Here is a 19,268-nt window from a genome sequence, read left to right as displayed (position 1 = left end):
CACACACACACACACACACACAGGGAGGCAGACGGGAGAGGAGACCCGTTGGGGCAGACTAGCTCCACCAACTCCACCAGTTTCATGTAGGCTTTCAAGATGGAGGTTTCTCCACGATAGGTTTCTGTTTCTATTTTGACACGGGCTCCACACGCGAGGAGCCCACCGGTATGACGACCGAGGGTCGTTCGTGAATAAGAGGGATTCGTTTCCCGATACGAGTGGATTTAAAATGGATGTTTTTCTTCCTCCGTGTTCGGGCTAGTGCTTTATTTCGTAACTTCCTGGTTGTCGCATTAAAATGTCAGTTGAAACTGCGGCGAAAGCCGAAGTTACTCTGAAACGTTCTCCGGATTCGCGATAGACGGGACTTTAAATTTCACTCGGACCATTTTTAGAGACCGAGACAACCGCGTTCACCGACGGGGGGGAAGAAGGCCGAACGACAGATGTCTTAAGTATTCAGCGATGGAAAGTGGGAATGGTGGTGCCTCGAGTAAAGGTGACGAGCTTCTTTTTCTCAATCCTCCACCTCCTCGTATACCGTAACTTTCACTTTACGGTAAAGAAGAAATGCGGGTTGGATATGTGCTTTCGCTTAGCTACTGAGGGGGGTATTATCCCAACTTCTGTCTAACCAACGTTAGATTTGAACACGTACGCGTGGATAACGTGTCGTGTCTCCCAGTACAAAAAAAGTCACGCGCTTGTGAAAACTTTTTCTAAACGGCAAAAAAAAAATGCTATTTCTTTTAATTTCGCAGTAAAGCTAGCACATGATGTTAAACCAAAGCAATTTCTCTTTCCCACTTCTAGGTGTTTTAGTACCTGTCTCAGAACGAACGGGCATCTTTCAAAGCAGTATTTTGACCACACTTAAGACTGCGTACTTGTATGAGGAGTCGAAACAGTCTTTCAGGTACACGTCTGCTGTCCTGGTAAAAAATCCAGCACTGGAATTAAAGGTCAGTCTAAATCGGATTTCTCACCCACCAATATTTAGACGTCAATAATCATTAAGCCACGTGTAAAGGTTAGAATTAAATTTGTTCACGTTTAATCATTAGTGGCACAGTCTGTTCTTGTGAATGTACTTTTTTTTACACTTGTTTTTATTCTCATTTGATTCATGTCTCTTCGTTTGTACGTTATATCCTTTTGTGTTAGAAAACATGGGAAACTAAAACTGAACCTAGGAAATGCTCTTATATGCCATAAGAGGAAACTCAAAGGTCTTCACTGTTCAGATGTTTTTTCCCTTTCTTCTTATCAGTATAATGCTTTCCGTGAAAAGAAGAGAGAAGCAGGTTATTCAGAGGAAGAGCTGAAGGAATCTTATGGTTTTTTGCTGTTCGACGATATCCACAAGGTAAGAACACTGAAACGCTGGCACACCTAAAAAAAGAAAAACCTGCCCAGACAAATGATGCTCACATGAATATTTGCTTTTGTGTAAAGGCTAATGCAGTAGTACAAACTGGTGTGCTCACTGGAAACAGCTCCTGTACAACGCTGGGAGACCCCTCGAAAGGTAAAGATGACGTTACTCCTCACACTCCCTCAATGTCAACCAGTAGTGAGGTCACAGCTACATTTCAGTGCATTGAGCTCAGCCACTAACAAGCTAGAGGTCATACCACAATGCAGAAAACACAGAGTCGAGCGTTGTATAAAAATAGAAAACACTGCAATGAAGTGTTTTATCCCCAGTTATTACCTTGAAGATCTTATCCAGGACTTTGTTTTTCGCATGCAGTCCAAAGTAGCTGAAATGAAGATCGGGCTGAGGAAAAAAATCCATGTTGAGAGTCTTGTTCACTTGTGCCTTTTGAAAGTGAAAGCAAATTCAAGCTCTATAGATGTATACAAATGAAAGTGGAAGAAGTTGTGTTGTGAAACAGAAACTAAATGTGTGTGTGTGCACATTGTATTGCAGACTGAAAGACAAATTCAGCATGTATTTCTTGTTTATTTGTAACATAGATCTCCTTGAAATACACAACAAATTCCTATGATGTTTGATTTGACGTCATAGGAATGATTTTATTACTGTGCATTTTTGTACATACATTTTTGCTCTTAAAGAGTTGCATAAACTGTTAAAACAATATACAATTGCAAACAAGTTTTAAAGAAAAGGCATTATATCACATGGGGGGAGGGAAGGAAGGAGAGAGGGAGCGAGAGATCAGATGCTTTTTTAGCTGCAAATTCTAACTGACATCCTCAAATATCTCGAGAAACATGACTCCTCCATCTATAACATTGTGACTGCATTTGCTAATGCCTGTAAGAGAAGTTGTAACGGGTTAAGCTGGAATCCTTTTTCTATTACGTCAGGAGGGGTGTATGAAAGACGCAAAAAAGATGCCAAACCGGGTTTGATGTTTGGCTCTTTTTTTAGCCGGAATGCTGACTAGTAACTAGTAGCAACTTGCCTGAATGAGGCCTATTCTGTGGTTTAATGTCTTTGGTCATTCATATGTCAGTGTATTAAAATGAAATCTTCCCAAAGATGTATTTGGGATTGTGAAAGTAATAGTTTTAGCATGCTATTATTTGGTGACCATCTCTGAAAAATAGAATTAAAAGCTGTGCAGTTAAGGTGTGGTGTGTCCTTGAGAGCTGTGACTCATTTGTGTTTCAGGGTGTGGCCTCGCTGCTGTAGTAGTCAGTTATATGGAAAGGCTCTAGGTCATTGTAGTTTTTAAAAACAATGATTCTATTATGTATATCATGACTATTCCTTGTTTTAATTTGTGTACTCAGGTGTTTACATATCAATGTACTCTGACTGTCTGGATCTTAATTGCTGGTATCATGAGAAGTCTGGATACATTGCCATCATCAGGCTGACAAAGGTATTAACAAAAATGAATAGTTAAACATATTTTGTCTATAGTCAGTGTTTAACAAAACACTTCACAAACAACATGGTCCTTTTGTTTTTATCTACAGGGTAGAGTTAAAAATGTTTTAGAGAACTACACCCAGAACTTCAATGAACCTACTGTGGGGTTTGACTGTCACGTGTCTGAACAGCTGCCCTCAGTATCTTCAGAAACCAGCTCTTTTCTTGCCTTTGAGAGAACCCAGGTAGGAAGAAGCTAGTGAAGTGAAGGGAAAAACATCCTGTGATAATACTTTGTCTTTCTTCTTTGTCTGTATTTTGACATATCTTCATGAGGACAATATAGTTGAGTAGCTAACATGGGCATAGTTACTAGGCAGCTCAGGTACATTTTTGTTTTGTGTTCGCAGTATTACGTGTACGAGTTAATCGACGATTCACACAATGTGACAACTCGATCTCCCAGCGCTGCCTTTCCCATTGCTATCGTGTCATTTTCATACACGGATACAAAAGCAACACTTGAAGCACCACTGAAGAAATGGTACTCACTTCCTCAATTATAATTCCATTTCATTCCAATTGAAAATAGTAAAATCTCATTGATTGTTTCCTGATTTCTCTTTTCAGCGAGGAGAAACAACTTGGTGAGTAACATGTATTAATGGCAAACCTATTGTTTCTCCCTACATATTGCTTTCAAGAATATATAAAATGAGGCACAATAAACGGGTCATATACAGCTAACTACTGTCAAAATAATGTAATTAAAAAACTATATTGTGATAAAATATTATAATAAATATAAATACATATTTTAGTGATAAATATTTTAGTGCCAATAGCCCAGTTTTAAATATCTTGTTTTATTTTTTTAAATAATTGTCTGACCTGAGTTTTTTTCTTTTTTCTCCCTCAGTTTATCAATATTTTCCGTGGAGGGGTCAACTTGAAATAGGCACACAGGTGTATGATGTAGGGCTGCGATCTACAGCAGGGGCATTGATCCCTGCAGTACTGTAAGTTAAGATGTGCTCATAGAAAAGGCACACATTTTTATTTCTCACGTTTTCCATTATATAATCAATTGTCTGCGCATCTTCTTGTTTTTTCTTTTAAGGTCCCCAGTGGTTAAAATCGACCAAGCCATTTCCATGTTCAATCTGCGACAGCTGCTACCAAGGGCTGTCTTTGAAACCTGCTTTTCTGGTGAAGGTATGTTGTTCAATTTTTCTTTTTTCATTCAGAAATGTCTTAACACAATTGTTTGGCTTATTGATAGCTTTATTTGTCATGTCTTTTAGTCTGTCTGGATGGCTTATACTTCAGCCAGTGTGAGTTTGTTTCCACCGAGGTAGAAGAAAGAAACTCACTCTCTCTACTTCTGCGGGAGATCAAGGAGAAGGATCTTGTGAGTTTCTGTTTACAGATGTTTTGCTACAGTCATTTCATAAAAAAATAGTCACAAATGTAGATCACAATTATTTCCCAAAGTGGTGTTTCTTTTGGCTTGAATAACAGCGAGCAACCCAAAGTTTTCCATTTAAATTGTATGAAATGCCAAAAACAAGACAAAGAAACATTTCTACAATTATGAGCAAATGATTGGTCGTTTTAATCAAACTATTTTAATTCTTCAATTTCCATTCAGATTAAGGATACTTAACTTTGAGCACTGGAAATGTCCTGTATCTTACACCAATTGGTTGCTTTCAATCATAATATATACTTGGTTGTGTTACATTATGTTTTTGTTCAATTTTACCTGCTATCCAACAATCCCAAAACTTAATCTGACAAACATGCTCATTACAGGCTCTTATTATTCAGCTGAATGATGGTGGTTTTCTTATCCTGTTGCACTCCTCTCATTTCCTCCCATATGATGGTAAGAAATAACATTTAAAATATGATGAGAGAGCACTATGCAGTTATTCTCGCTGTTGATTTCTATCATTTTTAGCCACCACGATACAACTTCATATTGGCCAAATTCAATAACTTTGTTTTTTGTTTCTCAGATATTGGGTCTAGTGGGACTGATGTTCTGCAAGGCATGTTTGTGTTTCCAAATACGCGAGTCATCCACACAGGTGATTACATCATATGGTTAATAGTGGATGTTCAGATTTGAATGTTTTCTGAATACCAGGCAAAGATGTCACAGCTACACTTTCTTTCTTTTTTTTACAGACGCTAACTTTCAAGAGAGAAAGCTTGCCACGTCATCGGAAATCCTGCAGGTTCTACCAGTGCTGAGTTATGCAGAGGGCAAAGTTGAGAAAACACCTATTGACCCAAGTGAAGAACTTTGTCAAGTCGTGGCGCAGCATATGCAGACCTACGCAGCACTGATAAATCCTGGGTTGGCAACAAGTCCCTCGCAGGAAATCAGCATCTTTCCTGATCAGTATGATGTGCCAGCTGCTCTCAAGCACCTCTACTCATCTCCGGAGTGGACTAACAAGGCGTGGGAGAGCTTTGGGTCGTACTTACGCAAACCAGACTCCTTTCAACTGCAGGTGTCCAAGGCTACAGAAATCCTGATGTCTGGACAAGAGGAAAGAATGGAAGACCTTGATGATGATGTTTATATCTATCTGTCCTCTCCTGAGGGGCCACAAACCCAACCTGATAGCATAGAGTCAGAAGAGCAGTTGGAAGCTCCGAGATCTCCTGTAAACGTTGAAACACCTGTGGACAGTTGTATAACAAGCTCAGAATCAAAGATTGACTCAACAACTTTGCCTCAAAAGGTTTTGTTAGATGATGTGAAAGCTGGAGATTCAACCAGAGACACTGGCATAGCTGATCTGAGTGTGCTGATCAAAACGGATGACTCGAAGATTAAAAATCTGCTGACTCCATCTACATCAGACGACCTTCCCGCGGAGCTGATCGTCAGCCTCACGTCGGCAGAGAACGCTGTCACTGGAGAGGGTCTAACAATGATCAGCAATGTATCTGCCGCAAAGCATAATGACTTTCAGCTGTCTGTCTTTTCAACAGCCAAATTACAAACGGAAGGAATGAACTCTCTTAATGAGAGTTTTACACCCAAACAGGTTTTGGATTGCCCTCAGGTCACAAATCTCACAAAAACAAAACCGAGGAAACTACACAGAGGGCATTACAAAAGTCTGAAAAAGTTATCTAAAGCTTGCTTTGAAACTCCTGGTTCGCAAATGCAAGCGGCGGATGACAACTTCAAGAGTCAGAAGGAATCGACTCTCAGTTCTTCAAAAATTGATCGGAGGAAAGTACAAATGCGTAAGTGTAAATCAAGTCAACTGTCATCAAAAAATAAAAGATTGCGCGCTGCTTCCATTGGAATAGCAGCCCCAGATGAGAAAAACCCTAGACTGCAGAGCTTGGAAAGCACCATCTTAAATGACTTTGAAGATTTTCCTCTAAGGAAGAAAACCGAGCGCTCGGACTTAAAGCCAGTTATCAGCGAGTGTGGAAGAATTTTGGTTCCTCATGGCTCCGTAGATTTTGCTGATCAAATTAAGTCTTTAACGGTCAAACTTCAATCTAGAAAAGATGAACAGTGTCCTGAAAACGTTTTAGTTGATACCTCCACCAACGCTCCTGACTCTATGGCGCAAGAGTCCAGTGCTAGTCCAGACTCGGAGGTGACAACGTCAAAGGATGGAGGGAACCAGCTTCAACATGTCGTCAGAGACATTACCCCCGAATGTAGGATTTTAAGGCAGTCAGATGATGCCAACGGTTCATTGATGTTGAATTCAGAAAGTGGTGAGTTTTATTTGAAGACTGATGTCACAGCAACTTCTCCTTCAGGAACAGTGAAAGGAAAATACAATGGTACCCTCTCCCAAGGAAACCTTCCCAAAAATAGTGAATTTCTGTTCAGTAAATTAAAATCAGTTCTAGAGAGAAAGAGAAAAACTGATCCCCCTTCGTCTGAGGAAACGACTGCAGATACTGCTCCCTGTCTCAAGAAGGTCAAGGTTGACTTAGACGCTGAGATCCTGAAGAGGAATTATGCAATTTCGTGTGTCCAGGACACCAGATTGTGTGTCAACGAAGTTTCAAGGATGTCGTCCGTGGACCCAATTTTTGCATTTGCATTAGGTCTTACCCCTAAATGGACTGTAGATAAGCTACAGAAATCTGAGACTCAACAAAAAGAGACCATTTCAGAAAAAACACCAAAAATCCTAAACAGGCCTTCACCAATCTTTCCGCGACGGGGAAGGATCAAAACGCTCAAAAGGCATCAAGGCATCTCTACAGAATGTGTCAAAAAGAAATGTAAGTCACATTTATATATTTCTGCATGATTGTTTTTGCATGATTTGTAACATCCCCTCAATATAAAGCATGACATCCAAACTAACGGACCCTTTTGTTGAATTTGCCACCTTTGCATCTGTTCTCAGCATGCTATCGCTGTGTGTTGCTAAGTGTATGTCGGTTCTTACTCTACTCTTGCTTGTCCTGTATTGTTACTATCCTTTGCATCTGCACCCACGACTGGTTATATTGGGCTTTTTATACATTTTATCCCTATGTTTGAAGCAATGACATAGTTTACAAGTTGGTGACAAAATCCTAACTGACATATATTTCAAATGCTTTCAATGTGCAACTTTTATTTTCATGCTCTTCTCTTCTCTCTCCTCTGTTTTGTCTTCACAGGGTGGTTGCATTTTCAAACCCCAGCTTGTTATGCCAGTGAGAAACCCAAATTCAAAGACAGTGGTAGGGCTAATTCTGTCAGGAAGACTGTTAAGAAAAACATTAACAGTGCTTGCTCATCTACAGATGCTTTGAGCTTACTTGCTGACTTGGCGCTCAGAGCTGATAATGATCAGGTTCCACTACAACCAAACCCAGCACTTGAAAGAGAGACTGAGACAAGTTTGAAGAAGTGTGACCTTTCGAAAGATCTTAACTGTGCTGAGCAAGAGTCCATTCTTCCTTCTCTGCTTGCAAAGCCTGCTGCTAAAACCATGCAGCCTCTTGAGTCTACTTCACCAAACCATCTTGTGGAAAGCAGTGAATGGGTTGGTTTGGTGTCTAAAGAACATGCTTACTCATCGCCCCCGTCTTCCTCTCTACTGTTGGGTTTACCAGGTACACCTTTTCAGGTATCCCCTTTAAGTGGTTCGTCAAGACTGCTGCGCCATCACCAGACAATGTATGGCAAAGGAATTAAAGCTCTACACCCTTCTGTCAGCCACGAACGCAGTAGTGAAGAAAACCAAAGAACTCCAGACTTTTTGAAAAAAAACATTGTGCGAAGAAGAAAGTTTAGACACTCCCGCTCCTTTGAAAACAAGGATGGATCTATTCAGGTCACAAAACAATGGGAGGAAACCTATGACTTTAATTTAGACAGCAAGTTTACAAATGACTCAAAGGATAGGACAATTGTCCGAGCCTTACATGGGTATGTACATTGTATTTATTTACATAATGGTGAATAATATAACTTAAGACTTCATATCATGTCATTGCTATACTTGTTTCTTATTTTGTTGACAAAAGAATTATCTGGTAAAATGTACTTTTAGTGCCGATGTAATGATCATGACTGATTCAACTGAAGCTCTTTTTTGTGCCTTTGACATTTTCCATAGCCCATGGGATGTCTCCTTGCAAGACACCAGTGAAGAAGTGCTGCTCATCGTCCACATGTGGATAGGTCTGTTCTACAGCCGGTCAACAGAACGGTTTTTCCATGTTGACTCTTACCAACATTCAGAAGAGCGGGATCATCTGGAGATGTCCAGGGAGACGGTATCAGCCAGCTCATTTGCTCCTTTCTCGAGTATTCCAGACTTGGTTGATACAACAGCTTTGGAAAAAGATAGCTCTGCATTGGACCCAGGATCAGCAATTTTGGACTTGTCCCAGAGAAACTCCAATGCAGAGAAAGTTGGTCCCAATCCACAAGCCTACAGAAAAGAGACTTCTGTGCCCGTTGATCAGAAAGAAGCAAGTGAGATGTTAAATACACTCAAGTCATCTGTGGAACCACAGGAATCCATCAAAATACAGGTTGGGTTCAAATTTTAACGCGGCATCAAAGACAAACAATTATGCATTTATTTTCATCCTCACTTTCAGATGGCAATAAGAATATAGAACAATTAAATTATTGTATTTGATTGCTTGCCATGGATCAATACACATTGAAATAATTACGGGTAGTTATTGGGGTCAGGGGAAAGTGCACTCTTTTTTTTGTTGATGCTATGGCATCTAAATGTCACAAGCTCCCTCTGTAAATCTGCTCAGACCTTTTGGCCATAGCTGTTGATAGTTTTCGATGGGTATTAACGAGGCTCTCTCAGACCTCATGTCTCCTAGGATGCTAAAAATTGGAGGGCATGACTGTTATCAAGATTAAATTCACCACTCAGTTTATTCTGTTAATCTACTCGGTTATGCTGTACCCCCATCTGATATGAACAAACGCTATTTGGCACATAAATGCAAACAAAATGGGTGCTATCCTTTATTTCTCCAGGGGACATTCCCAACACATCAAGGATTTGCGAGTATCCTCACATCCACTCCAGATAAGGAGAGACAAAGTTCTATCCGGAGCTGAGAAATGTGCACAACTATGTATAGTTGCCTGTAGAAGCCAAAACTCCTTGTGGGTGTAGGCCCCTCTTTGGGGCCAGGCCCAACTGATGGGTACTTACCTTTAAGACTTCTCTCCCAGACTTGACTTGTCAGAACCCCATTTTCCAGATAAGGTGGCGATGTCCTGTTTTCAACCCAAAGGATGTTCAAATCACAACTTTTCTGGTCTATAGATAATTACATTTTATATGATCATTTTTAATAACCATCCCTATCTTTCAGTCTAATGGATGCCAATCTTTTTAAGCCCCTAATGGTTTACACCGTACAAAAATGGAAAATTATATTATTATAATTTGTGGACTCATTTCCAAGAGTCCTGTGCTGTGTCTTGCAAATCCATCCTTTGCCGCAATCTAGCGATGGACACGTATACCAGATGGACTCAGCATACCGTGCTGATGTAATGTATGATTGTTGGGCTGTGTGCAATTGGTGGCCATAAAATGGATGAGTGAACAGAATGGCAGGGAAGTTTAAAGCAATAACAGTGATCTTTTCTTTTAACGTCAGGCAGAAGGACTAATTGTGATTAACAGTATTATTGAAACCTTTAAAAATAATTGAAACACTAGTCCATGATTTAATTCATATCCTGTTTTTTTCCCTTTTTATTCTTCCAGCAATCCAAAAAGATGGTACTCTCCACAGAGATTAATGAGGTGAATGATGTCAGAAGTTTAAAAGAAAATCTAAGGACCTGTACCCAGTTGCAAAAAGCCTTGAGTCTGGAACACTCCAATGTATCATCTTGGAAAGGTGATGGAACAATAGTTCCTGTACGAGAAGAAATGGAAAAGGTGTACATTCAGCCAGAAAATAACCAAAAGGCTTCAGGATTTAGCAATGTGCAACATGGACACAACAATAAGCAGACGGATATGAAAGATGGAATAGAAAATTCAGAAGCTACAGAGATGAATTTAGTCCAAATACATGAAAAGGATTTATCCAAAACGGTGAACAACAAAGCAGTAGGGTCCAACAAAGAATTATCTGATGTGCTTCAGACAGTTGAGCATGATGACACTCAATCCAAAGATGGGGAGAAATGGGAAGAAAACCCATACCAAGAAGGCAATGTAGAATCTAGGGTGATTTGTACAAATGAAGATCCAACCAACGAAGAATTCGGTGTTGTGTGCGATGGAAATGTTTTGGATAATAAGAAGCATTCACCCACAGAGGAGCCAAAAGCATCTTCACCAGGAAAGCCTGTAAATGAAGATTTGGAATGTTGTGCAGTGCAGGAAAGTAAAGAGATGGAAGATGAAGATCCCATTGGAGAAGAAGATGGACTTGATGATCGAGACAGTTGCGTCCCACCTGTGGAGACTGACAATAATTTCAGTAATCAACCAGTACCTATGATATGTGATGGCCCAGACTCTCTACAGACAGACTGCATCACAGAAAGCTATCCAAAACCACCAATGGATGAGACACTACCTCAACCTGTCAACAAAGAAGATGCCTGTCATGATTTGCAGTTGAGAAAGCTGTGTGCAAATGGCTGTGGCTTGCCGGTTGAACATGACATTTCAGAAAAGTGTTCTCATACTTTATCGGAAATCGATCATTCTTCTGAACCTGCATTTGAGAAAAGTTACAAAGATGATCAGAAGACACCATTACCAATGTCTGAAGATAACAAGGACACAGATTTGCCCATTTCCCAGACGAAGGACGGTGTTGAAACTGGAAGCCACAACAACAAAATGGGAAGCTTCAATTGGAGTAGGCATGATCATGACGGTTGGGACAGGAAATCAATTGATGGAGGGAAAGAATTAGATGACAACATTGAAAAAGAACCATTACCCAATCGGACTCATTCCCCTCTGTGTGAGACTAAAGTGAAACTGACTGACGAAAAAGATCTCAAACAGATCGACAACACGAATGAGGCCATGGCAAAGATCAATAGTGAGATTGTGATTCCTTTTATTGGAATAGACACCTTTGGAAAGCACACCAGTGTAGTATCTTGGAAAGGTGATTGCACAATTGTTTCTGTACAAGAAGAAATGGAAAAGGTTTATTTTCAGCCAGAAAGTAACCAAAAGGCTTTGGGAGTTAGCAATGTGCTACATGGATGCAACAATAATCGGACAGATATGAAAGATGGAATAGAAAATTCAGAAGCTACAAAGATGAGTTTAATCCAAACACATGGAAGGGATTCATCCCAAACTGTGGCCGACAAAAAAGTAGACTCCACGAGAGAATTATCTGATGTGTTTCAGACAGTTCAGCATGATGACACTCAACCCAAAGATGAGGAGAAATGGGAATCAAAAGACAATCTATCTAAAGAAGGAAGTGTGGAATCTTCACCTAAAGTGATTTGTACAAATGACGATTCAACAAACACAGAATTCGGTATTGTGTGCGTTGGAAATGTTTCGAATAATAAGAAGCATTCAAACACAGAGGCGCCAAAAGCATCTTCACCAGGAAAGCCTGTAAATGAAGATTTGGAATGTTGTGCAGTGCAGGAAAGTAAAGAGATGGAAGATGAAGATCCCATTGGAGAAGAAGATGGACTTGATGATCGAGACAGTTGCGTCCCACCTGTGGAGACTGACAATAATTTCAGTAATCAACCAGTACCTATGATATGTGATGGCCCAGACTCTCTACAGACAGACTGCATCACAGAAAGCTATCCAAAACCACCAATGGATGAGACACTACCTCAACCTGTCAACAAAGAAGATGCCTGTCATGATTTGCAGTTGAGAAAGCTGTGTGCAAATGGCTGTGGCTTGCCGGTTGAACATGACATTTCAGAAAAGTGTTCTCATACTTCATTGGAAATTGATCATTCTTCTGAATCTGCATTCGACAAAAGTTACAAAGATGATCAGAAGACCCCATTACCAATGTCTGATGATAACAAGGACACAGATATACCTATTGCCCAGACAAATGACTGTGTTGAAAATGGAAGCCACAACAACAAAATGGGAAACTGCAATTGGAGTAGGCATGATCTTGACGATTGGGATAAGAAATCAATTGAGGGATGGAAAGAAGTTGATAACACAATTAAAAAAGAACCATTTCCCAATCAGACTTATTCCCCTTTGTGTGAGACTAAAGTGAAACTGACTGACGAAAAAGATCTCAAACAGATCAACACGAATGAGGCCTTGGCAAAGATCAATAGTGAGATTGTGATTCCGTTTATTGGTGTAGACACCTCTGGAGAGCACACCAGTGTAGCATCTGGGAAAGGTGATTGCACAATTGTTTCTGTACAAGATGAAATGGAAAAGGTTTATGTTCAGCCAGCAAGTAACCAAAAGACTTTGGGAGTTAGCGATGTGCTACATGGATGCAACAATAAGCAGACGGATACGAAAGATGGAATAGAAAATTCAGAAACTACAGAGATGACTTTAGTGCAAACATATGGAAGAGATTCATCCAAAACTGTGACCGACAAAGCGGTAGGCTCCAACAAAGAATCATCTGATGTGCTTCAGACAGTTGAGCATGATGACACTCGATCCAAAGATGGGGAGAAATGGGAATCAAAAGAAAAGCCATACCAAGAAGGCAATGTAGAACCTTCTTCTACAAATGGCGATTCAACAAACGAAGAATTCGGTATTGTGTGCGTTGGAAATGTTTTGCATAATAAGCATTCAGCCACAGAGGAGCCAAAAGCATCTTCACCAGGAAAGCCTGTAAATGAAGATTTGGAATGTTGTACAGTGCAGGAAAGTAAAGAAATGGAAAATGAAGATCCCATTGGAGAAGAAGATGGACTTGATGATCGAGACAGTTGCGTCCCACCTGTGGAGACTGACAATAATTTCAGTAATCAACCAGTACCTATGATATGTGATGGCCCAGACTCTCTACAGACAGACTGCATCACAGAAAGCAATCCAAAACCACCAATGGATGAGATACTACCTCAATCTGTCAACAAAGAAGATGCCTGTCATGATTTGCAGTTGAGAAAGCTGTGTGCAAATGGCTGTGGCTTGCCGGTTGAACATGACATTTCAGAAAAGTGTTCGCATACTTTATCGGAAATCGATCATTCCTCTGAATCTGCATTTGACAAAAGTTACAAAGATGATCAGAAGACCCCATTACCAATGTCTGATGATAACAAGGACACAGATATGCCTATTGCCCAGACGAAGGACAGTGTTAAAACTGAAAGCCACAGCAACAACATGGGAAACTTCAATTGGAGTAGGCATGATCTTGACGATTGGGACAGGAAATCAATTGAGGGTGGGAAAGTTGATAACCTAATTGAAAAAGAACAATTTCCCAATTGGACTCATTCCCCACTGTGTGAGACTAAAGTGAAACTGACTGATGAAAAAGATCTCAAACAGATCAACAACACGAATGAGGCACCGGAAAAGATCCATAGTAAAATTGTGATTCCGTTTATTGGAATAGACACCTCTGGAGAGGATTCGGTACGATTCCATGATCCACACTCTCAGTGCAAGGTTGAAGAAGTTGTTCAGGCCAAGGAGGAAATACCATTCAACGGTGAAACTGGAGTATGCGGTACATCCCAAAAGGACACTCGGCAGGCACAATGGTCCGTTGGCGAATTATCACTGTCACTGAATGATGTAAGCAATACAATCCATCTGGGAGGTGGGTCAATCAGCCCTTGCTCTACCCCTACTATGGATGAGAAACCATTTGAGTACATAACTAGATCTGGCCCTAGTAATACTAGTACTGCCTTTAGTGCTAGTGAAACCAAAAGCAAACTTCTTAGCGGAGGCGCAACAGCCACAAAGAATGAGATGCCTCACAAGTCTACAGTTAACTCTTTAGCCAGCCCTCACCAGAATATTCATCCTGATCTTGAACTAAGAACTCTGAGAGTTCTACAAAGTATAGACAAGCTCCTCCACAAATCAAGTGAAACATCCAGCCCTGAAAAAGCTGATAAACACACCCTACATCAAGCCGCTAACACCAGAAGCAAACATGCCACTACTTGCGTTGCCCCAAGCAATACATCATATGGCTTTAAGGACGAGAAAATTAGCAATACAGCACCGGCTGGGGTCTCAGCCTCTAGCTCACGAGAACTGAACACAGAATCAACGAGTCACGTTCTTATTTCACCTCTTTTTAAATTAGAGGAATTACTTGGTGTGAAGTTGCAGTTAAAAAAAACAGCCTCATCAGTTCCTCATCCCTATTCTGAAAAAATACATGAAACCACACCAGAGCAAGTTTCTTGTCAACCCTACAGATCTGTTCCCTCTCCTGAGAGTTTGCCAGCTAGTATTGTTAACCAGGAAACGCATAAAACAACATCACAGACAAATTTAAGTCATGAACCACGTTTATGCAGTCAGCGTCCTGTCATGGCAGTGAAACCATCGAAGAGTGATGAAAGTCAAGGGGACAACATCTCTAAAGACAGACAGATTGAAAACGCTGTAGTGTCATATTTCTCCAAAGATCAACAAAATACAAACCCCAAAGTCCCATACACCGTACCCACTACCTTGCTCTTGGTGAAAAGCGCAGAAAGACTCAACACTTCCGAAGGAGTAAATGATGTCAAGCCAGACGCCTGTGAGCATTCTTCAAAGAGCAGTTGGTTAACTAACTTTAGTGTTTCCTCATCTCTCCCTGTGTGGTCTTCCAGATTGGCAAAAGGTTCCTCTAGTCTTGATGGTGGGTCAGTCAAGGACGTTGGGCAAAGAACTGAAAACAGCATTGAGATTAAACCGAGAGACAGTTCTGCTGCATCAACTTCACATGCAGATAACAATCTTTTACTGGGACCTCAAAGCTCACTCATTTGTACCGTCAATAACACCACACCGAATAAATCTTATGGTTTACTGGAGCAGGTTTCGCAGAGGTGCGTACAAAATGACCCCACTAAGGCGTCGATGGAGCAGGAGTGCCTTATCTTCTCGGAAACAATGAAACAGCTTATGAAAAGGAGTAAGAGGGAACCAGTCACCCAACGGGACACTCACGACAAACGGAATTTCACTTGTGCCAGTCCTTTGACTGTGCACTTTCACTGTTTAGATGTGCAGGGAGATTCCATGGATAACCCCAACACACCTCTGAACGCAACGTCCCTTGTTGGACAGAAAATCAAGGTTGAGATGCCTGAAAGGAAACACCTGGCACATTCCAAAGAGGAAGAAAATACTTTGCATGTACATAACATTTCTCAAGGAGCAGGGAACCTAATGGAACATCCTGGAATTTCTGGTGTGACTTCAGAGTGTTCCAGGCTGTACAAGGCAATGATGAATGATGTGTGTGCTGTCCGAAAGCTCCCCTCTAGACCTATGCACTTCAGAATGGACAGAGGTTACCCAACGACTGAACCAGGCAACCATTTTGACTTCTGCGATCAAATGAAGAAGGAGCTGGATAAAAGTTTCCGCAGTAATCTCAATTCAGTTGTGAAGAAGTCATGTAAAACAAAGTACAGATTCTACATATTAGTGACGTCAGATGTTGCCTTCTTTCAGGAAACCAAGGTAAGACAAGTTTTCAACACACTTCTAAAATAGTATGTCTTTTGACCATGTTTCTTAAAGGAAGTGCCATTTACGAACTAACAAGTTTATGTGCCTCATAAAATGCTGTTCCTTTCCTTTTTTTCAAAAAGGCACAGTTAGAGGCAGAAGGCCACACAGCTGTACAGCCATCCCAGTTCTTCAATTGTGAGGATAGTTCTTCATCGCTACTCATCATCATCAGAAATGAAGACATTGCAGAGCACATTTTAAAGGTAATTGATCAGCTGGTGAAAAAGATCATGACCGAAACAAAAATCTGGCTCCTTTGCCTCCTCCTACTGGCAAATTCCTCCCTGCACAAAGGAAAACAACCAGCTGTCATGGCTCAGTTAACAGTTGTGATTTCCAGTTAAACCACGCAGCGCCGATCAAATATGAATTGAGATTCTGTTGCTGCATTGCCCATGTCCTGCCTCAAATAAAAAAATCCAAACCGCCAACCAAAAAAATAGCTAATACAGTAACATAGCCGTGATCAATTGGGGTGATGTTGGCGCATGGAGTAGAGTGATGCACTGCCACCCGCAAGGTTGGTAGCTCGAATCCCGGCTGCTCCATGTGCCATGTCGAAGTGTCCCTAAGAAAGACACCTAACCCCAAATTTCTCCCCACAGTAAAATGTAAGCCATGGGTTAAAATGCAATGTCATGTCTTGTGTACTTCTGTCAGGATATAATGGTTTGATAAAAGTTGCCAATTAACTGCTTTTTGCTGTCTCAGGTTCCACATTTGCTCAGGCTGAAGACGTCACCAGCTGTTCAGTTTGCTGGAATTGATGAACCGGATGATGTTGTGAATCTCACTTATCAGGAGCTCTTCAAGCGGGGGGGCTTCGTAATGTTTGACAGCGCAGCACTGGAGCTCCTTGACCTTTGTATGTGCAGGTTTACTGAATAACCAACTTTGTTTGTTGAGATCCTGTCATTTAAGCGGCCTGTTGAACTCAATTTGTGTATGACTTTTAAGGCAACATGAAGAAAATGTCGGAAATCTTGCAAGAGCTGAGCAGAATGGGGAAGTGGAAATGGATGATGCACTACAGAGACAGCCGTCGGCTGAAAGAAAATGCGAGGTAGGGATTCACTTTGGAAAAGTAATTACAAATAAATCTTGTTTGAGATCATTTTTTGGTGACAAGCCTCCTTGCATCTACAACAGTGTTTGAATTCACTTCTTATTCACAGATTGTCCTTATATTTTCTCCCTTACCACTGAGAGTTTTGCCATAATTTCATGAAAAAACTGATCCTGATTTAGTACTTCATAAAAGCATTTCTGTTCAAATGTTGCCTGTCTAAATTGTCTTTCTATTAATTCCAGGTTAAGTAAAGAAGCAAACGAGAAGAAGCTCTTCCTCAACGTTTGCCAAGAGGGTGGATTATTGGAGGTCTTGCCTTATCATGAGTGTGACCTCATGTCAAGAGATCTGCCCAACTATCGCACATGTTTGGTCCGTTTGCAGGTCCAGAATATATCGTCACGTTACTCTGTGTTTATAACCGGTGAGACACTAATGCACAAAATCATTTACTGTACACTTACTGAGTTTCACAATATTGTGGTTTTATTTTCAAGGCGTTGTTTGCTAGATTTCAAAAACATCTAACACATAATGAAAAGTGATGGCTTTTAGTACGTCTTTGCTTCAAAACAAACTTGTTAGTTGTATGTGAGTCTCCATTCAGTTATTCTTTAAAGTTTAAACCAATCCAGATAAACGTCACGTATAGCAAGGGAGAATACCGTAAGCTGCATGGCCAATGGCATTCTTCCTGTGAGTCAAAGTAATTGGACATTAAAAAGATCCCCAAATTTCACAGTTGACTCATTATATCTGGATTAACATGAAATGTTTGTTTTTGTGCCGTCGTGCGTTTGATAATAAGTCTGAATGGCTAAATCTACCATATTTACATGATGGACTCCTTTTCTTGTCAATTAATGTGCGTTAACTCCTACAATAAGCATAATGAACATGAGGATTGACATGTTTTTTCTTATTTCTACAGATAAAACGACAGACAGCGCTTTTGGCGAGAATGGAATTTTGACAATGACCTTCCAATCTTTCCTGACGTATTCTCAGAGCAAAACATTTACAGGCTGACCTGGACAAAGTCATAATACTCGAGCGGCGCAAGGAAAAACTCACCTGATGTGAAGGAAATATCTGTAGCCTACCAGTTCATGGGGATTTCGAACATACTACATTGTATGGAACAATAATTATTTAAGTTCTTTTGTTTGTCCACTAAGTTATCATTCAGTTAATGGATAGAGTGACAAAAATGCCAATATACAGGCAAATGTACTGTATATACTTGATGCATTTTGTAATATGTTTTATTGTGATTTTTTTTTTACAGTCTTGACATTAGCAGCACAATCGTCGGTGTTTACTGTAGGTTGACAACAAAGCTTAATAGGGCTCATTTCAAATGTTGTATTTTATATATTTATAATACTGTTCACTTCAAGTTTGCTCACAGTCAGCCTTAACTACACATTGTTAATAAGGAGTTTAACAGTTTAACATTATTACCAAGAGATTCATGTTTTCTATTTTATGACGCTCTACAGAGTAATTTGACTAAGAATAAAGATATTTCTTCAACTATTGGGTTTGTAATGGAAAAAAAGTCTTCGACAGAGGTGTCTAGGACAAAACCGCAAAAGAACGTCATACAGAAGTTGCAAAACCTGAAAGGCCATGAGGCGAAAATCAATTGCATTCAATTTGATAAGCAGATATGATCAGAAGGATAATCTCAGAAGGATAATCTAACTATTGAATCAGCAATCAATTGGGCTCAGATCTCTGCAGGGTGTTTCTGTGACTACCATTGCTGTAATGTGTGATAGGATAACTCAACCATGTAATCCCGTCCAGGCTGCAAGGATAACTCAACTATTTAATACCCTGTCCAAGCGCCAAGGGTGTCAGAAAGGTTTTTGGTTTTTTCATGTGCATACTGTGCAAAAAAATAAGCTTTGATTGATTTATGGTAACTGCAGAGATTAACACCGCCTCTTTAGATATCCGAATTTGAAATTTGAGAGATGCAGGTGTGGTTCTTTCTGTATAAACAGTGCACACCTATCTGAAGATTAAGTAATAAGGAGTTAACAGTCACTCAGTAGCAGTATCAAATAAGATTTAAAAAAAGGGTGTTTTAGGAAAGTATGAGTCACTGCAAACCGGCCATAAAAGGGAACCCAAAATACTTTGGCAGTTTGGC

General features: G+C 40.3%; 1 protein-coding gene across 2 annotated transcripts; it reads left to right on the top strand.

Annotated features, from left to right (window-relative positions):
- Positions 1–34: 34 nt before the first annotated feature.
- Positions 35–18,643, top strand: tasor2 (transcription activation suppressor family member 2). Of its 2 annotated transcripts, none has more exons than XM_037452282.2 (22): positions 35–502; positions 817–965; positions 1,274–1,369; positions 1,459–1,531; positions 2,770–2,861; positions 2,959–3,096; positions 3,262–3,395; positions 3,482–3,498; positions 3,771–3,870; positions 3,972–4,066; positions 4,156–4,262; positions 4,667–4,739; positions 4,873–4,944; positions 5,045–7,129; positions 7,517–8,270; positions 8,461–8,881; positions 10,099–15,987; positions 16,119–16,241; positions 16,750–16,903; positions 16,996–17,101; positions 17,350–17,531; positions 18,039–18,643. In XM_037452282.2, exons 1-22 carry the CDS (start codon positions 469–471, stop codon positions 18,134–18,136), a joined length of 10,992 nt encoding a protein of 3,663 aa, XP_037308179.2. In that variant the 5' UTR covers positions 35–468; the 3' UTR covers positions 18,137–18,643. The 2 variants fall into 2 exon arrangements, with proteins under 2 accessions (XP_037308179.2, XP_037308180.2); XM_037452283.2 differs by having other exon boundaries at positions 147–502; positions 7,955–8,270.
- Positions 18,644–19,268: the final 625 nt, after the last annotated feature.

The sequence above is a fragment of the Pungitius pungitius genome, chromosome 6 (assembly GCF_949316345.1).
Source record: "Pungitius pungitius chromosome 6, fPunPun2.1, whole genome shotgun sequence".
Taxonomy (NCBI): domain Eukaryota; kingdom Metazoa; phylum Chordata; class Actinopteri; order Perciformes; family Gasterosteidae; genus Pungitius; species Pungitius pungitius.
Note: the sequence above shows the minus strand (reverse complement) of the source record. Positions and strands in the feature narration are given on the sequence as shown.

What these genes read in the sequence shown, in the direction of transcription:
- tasor2 (XM_037452282.2), top strand. Translation starts at nt 469, where the DNA reads ATGGAAAGTGGGAATGGTGGTGCCTCGAGTAAAG. An exon ending in GCATTGATCCCTGCAGTACT is followed by an intron (nt 3,871 to 3,971) that starts GTAAGTTAAGAT and finishes TTTTCTTTTAAG; the next exon opens with GTCCCCAGTGGTTAAAATCG. An exon ending in TCATTTCCTCCCATATGATG is followed by an intron (nt 4,740 to 4,872) that starts GTAAGAAATAAC and finishes TTTGTTTCTCAG; the next exon opens with ATATTGGGTCTAGTGGGACT.